This window comes from Eimeria acervulina, genomic scaffold (genome assembly GCF_000499425.1).
Source record: "Eimeria acervulina Houghton genomic scaffold, Eah_scaff860, whole genome shotgun sequence".
In the NCBI taxonomy this organism is placed as follows: domain Eukaryota; phylum Apicomplexa; class Conoidasida; order Eucoccidiorida; family Eimeriidae; genus Eimeria; species Eimeria acervulina.
The window spans coordinates 1-4,552 of record NW_013547107.1 but is presented as its reverse complement, the minus strand read 5'-3'; the positions used below and the strand labels follow the sequence as shown (position 1 = coordinate 4,552).

Genomic DNA, 4,552 nt, shown 5'->3' with positions numbered 1-4,552 from the left:
ATGGCTAACGACAGCAGCAAAGGCAGCAAAGGTGGCGGAGGAGACAAAGCAGATACCCCTGCCCCAGCCCCTCCTCCCCTTGATGCTGCAGACATCGACATTCTCAAGTCCTACGTAACCTAAACCCTAAACCCTAGACCCTAAACTCTACAGCGCAGTGCGAGTCAGACGATGCGGGCATCGTCAGACTCACCCATGTTTCTCTACAGCGGCAGCAGTAGTAGCAGCAGCAGCACCATCAGCATCACTAGCAGCAGCAGCAGCAACAGCATGCGAGCATGCTTTGGATGTGTCACATATTCCGCCGCTGCACATATAATGTGTTTCTTATCTTCCCTGTTTCTGCTGCTGCTGTTGCTGCTGCTGCCGCTGCTGCTGCTGCTGGTGTTTGTGCATGCAGGGTTTGAGCCCTTACGCAGGCAGTACAAAGAAGTTGGAGGCGGATATAAAGCAGCAGCTGCAGCGAATATCTACTTTATGCGGTGTACGTGAGAGCGACACAGGCTTATCTCTTCCTTCTCAGTGGGATCTTGCTGCAGATAAAAGATTAATGCAAGAGCAGCCGCTGCAGGTAGCTCGCTGTACAAAGATAATACCTCCAACGGGGGCTTCAGGAGGTGCGGGGGGCCCCCAGGGGGGCCCCCAAGGGGGCCCCAGAGGCAGCATGACAGGGGATATTGATGAAGAAACCAAATATATCATCAATGTTAAACAAATAGCTAAATTTGTTGTCGGATTAGGAGAGAAAGTTGCCGCTATGGATATCGAAGAAGGCATGCGAGTTGGGTACGGATTAGGGTTTAGGGTTAAGGGTTTAGGGTTTAGGATTTAGGGTATGGAAGTTGGGGCTACGAGGGGTTTAGGCTCTAGGCTCTAGGCTCTAGGCTCTAGGACTTTCCTAGGGTTTAGGGTTTAGGGTTTAGGGTTTAGAGGTAGGGTTTTTGCGGCTCCAGGCTTAGGGTTAGGGTTGAGGTGCTCCCAAGAAGGGGAGGTGCAGCTGACGAGGTTTTAGGGTTTAGGGTTTTCAGGGTGTAGGGTTTAGAAGAGGGATGGTCTAGGGCTTAGAATTTTTAGGGTTTACGGTTTAGCGTTAAGGGTTTAGGGTTTAGGGTTTAGGGTTTAGGGTTTAGGGTTTAGGGTTTGGGGTTTGTAGGGTGGACCGCAACAAATACAAAATTCAAATTCCGCTGCCCCCTAAGATCGACCCCACAGTTATGATGATGACGGTGGAAGAGGTGAGGCCCCCAAACCCTAAACCCTAAACCCTAAACCCTAAACCCTTTTCTTACTAAGCCCTCTATGCTAAACCCTAAGCCAGTTTATTATTATATTATTCCCTCTGCGCTAAACCCTAAACCCTTTCTTTGTGAAGGCTTCAGAGCGCATGCAGCTTGCTCTGTGTTTGAAGTAGCTTTAGGGTTTATAGGATAATAAGGGTTTAGGGTTTAGGGTTTAGGGTTTTATAGGGGTATATTATATTAATAATGCCTTACTGTTTTTCATATATATTTAATCTGTTTGTGCTGCCACATGTTTTTATTAAATCTACCCTATACTCTTATTTAGACATAATTTGTTTGATGCATTATGTTTAATATTTATTTTTATTATATTATATTAATATAATATAATATTAATATTAATATTATAGAATATAATGTGTTTATTTTGTTATGACATCAGAAGCCGGATGTAACATACAACGATGTAGGGGGAGCGAAGGAGCAGCTTGAACAATTACGTGAAGTGTTAGAGATGCCTCTTTTGCATCCTGAACGCTTTCTCTCGCTCGGGATCGATCCCCCCAAAGGTGTTTTATTATATGGGCCCCCAGGCACAGGCAAAACCCTCACTGCTAGGGCTGTTGCTAATAGAACTGATGCATGCTTCATTTGCGTTATCGGCTCCGAGCTCGTACAAAAGTAAATCTGCCGCTGCTTATGATGCTGCTTATGCTGTTGCTGCTGCTGATGTTGCTGCTGTTGCTGCTGATGTTGCTGCTGCTGATGTTGCTGCTGCTGATGTTGCTGCTGATGCTGCTGCTGATGTTGTTGGTGCTGCTGCTGCTGATGCATTCAACTTAGTGTCTCTGTGTCTATTATTATTATTATTATTACTACTACTACTACTATTATTGATTATTGCTATTATTTTCATCGTTATTTATTTATTATTTATTATTTATTATTTATTATTTATTATTCATTACTTATTATTTATTTGGTGTGATGGCTTTGAAGGGTAATTCTTGAGTATTTCGAGCTGCTGCTGCATGCGATTGTTTTCTCACTTTTACTTTTTAATAAACAAAACTTATTAATATAAAATAATATATTTATATATTTTATTATAGAGTGTCTATATTCTTTTATTTGCTTAATGCTTTTCTTCTTGTCTTTTCTTGTTCACCATCACAAAGAAGGTCTCTCATTTTATTTATTTTATTTTAGTTTTAGTTTTATTTTGTTTGTTTATTTAATCTCTCTCTCTCTTATTTATTTGAATAAAGAGGGTTAATTCTTTTTAATGTTTTATATCCTTTTTCCTATATTTTGTTTTTTGTTTAATTTTAATTAATTACTTTTTTTGCTGATTCTTTTTAATTAATTATTCTCTTTGCTCATTCTGTTTAATTAATTATTAATTTGCTTTGTTTTGTTTCTTTTTAATCAATTTATCTTTGCTTTATTTATTTTTAGTCAATATCCCCTTTGTTTTATTTCTTTTTAATCAATTACTATTCTCTTCTCATCCTTTAAAATGAGCATATTTATTTTTAAAGTTTTATTTGTAATAAATGATAATATTAATTGCTTTCATCTACCTAACAACAATAAATTTTTCTGTCGTTTGTCTAATATAATGAAGTGCAACATAATAAAACAGAATACAATACAATACAATACAATAATAATAATAATAATATTACTATTATTATTATTATTATATCTTCAGGTACGTAGGAGAAGGTGCTCGAATGGTTAGAGAGTTATTTGAGATGGCGCGTTCTCGAAGAGCATGCATTTTATTTATTGATGAGATCGATGCGATAGGAGGAAGCCGAGGAGGAGACGCAGATGGAGGGCACGGCGACCATGAAGTTCAACGCACAATGCTCGGTAATCTGCTATTTTCTTCGTCTTCTTTCTGTGCATTCTTTCTGCTATCAGCATCTTACTACTATTCGTATTACTATCTGTAGTGTTTGTTTTTATTTGTATTGTTATTTGTTTGTATTTGTATTATTTCTATTAAGATTATTAGGTAGTCTTAGTATTAGTATTGATTCTTATTATTATATTCATTATATTATTATTATTATTTATATCATTATTAGTAGTCGTATTGTTATTATTTATTATTCTTATTTTCAGTACTAGAATTATTATTTATTATTATTTGTATTACTTTTATTATTATTATTTATTAATATTATTTATTATTATTATTAAGAGCACTTCTCTCTTTTTTTTGTTTTTTTATCTTTCTCAATCTCTTATAATCGTATTCAAATATATACTAATCAATGATGCTTCTTCTCGTTTTTATTTATTAATTTTTATTTATATTTATTTATTTGTTTCAAGCAGTGTTTCTGTTTGAGGGTTTTATTTGGTTATACATAAACATGCGGCAATCGTATGTAATAGGGTGTATAAGCTATAATATCGACTATCGAGTGTTGACTAATAGACAGACAGACTTATACAATAGTTTGCGTTGCTGTGTGCATGCTGAATACCTCTTTTATCAGAAATAGTCAACCAATTAGACGGCTTCGAAGCAAGAGGAAATGTTAAAGTTCTCATGGCGACAAACCGCCCTGATACCTTAGACCCTGCGCTTCTTCGCCCCGGGAGATTAGACAGAAAAATCGAATTCGGATTGCCCGATCTAGAAGTCAGTTTGTGCTGCTGCTGCTGCTGATGCTGCTGCTGCTGCTGCTGAGGTTGCTGCTGCTGCTGCTGCTGCTGAGGTTGCTGATGCTGCTGCTGACTTCGCTGCTGCTGCTGCTGCTGAGGTTGCTGCTGCTGATGCTGCTGCTGAGATTGCTGCGGATGCTGCTGCTGATGCTGCTGCTGCTGGGATTGCTGGAGCTGCTGGGATTGCTGCTGCTGCTGAGATTGCTGCTGCTGCTGCGGTTGCTGCTGCTGCGGTTGCTGCTGCTGCTGCTGCGATTGTTGCTGTTGCTGCTACGAATGTGAATGCGAATGCTAATGGTGGTGGTGTTGCTGCTGCTGGATCTTGTGTTTATGCTGCTGTTGCTGCTAATGCTGCTGCTGCTGCTGCTGTTGTTGATGCTGTGTCATCTGTTTGCTGCATGTATTTTAATCTCTGCGATATATTTTAAATTCTTTTTTTGTATGTAAAATTTTATTTTTTCATGTTAAAGCATTTGCCTCACGAATTATATACATATATATAATATAATGTATATACATATATATATAATATAATGTATATGTACAATATATATATTATCTATATATTATATAGATATAATACATATAATATATACATAATATACTTATATATATATATATATATATAT

The 4,552-nt window shown here is 37.5% G+C and overlaps 1 protein-coding gene across 1 annotated transcript; it reads left to right on the top strand.

The window, feature by feature from the left end:
- On the top strand, nucleotides 1–3,927 carry EAH_00050850 (26S proteasome AAA-ATPase subunit RPT1, putative; the record flags this gene model as incomplete). The annotated part of the gene is made up of 6 exons (XM_013391268.1): nucleotides 1–114; nucleotides 401–786; nucleotides 1,154–1,235; nucleotides 1,684–1,922; nucleotides 2,956–3,119; nucleotides 3,755–3,927. The coding sequence occupies 6 exons, from the start codon at nucleotides 1–3 to the stop codon at nucleotides 3,925–3,927; spliced, it is 1,158 nt and encodes a 385-aa protein (XP_013246722.1).
- Between the last annotated feature and the right edge of the window lie 625 nt (nucleotides 3,928–4,552).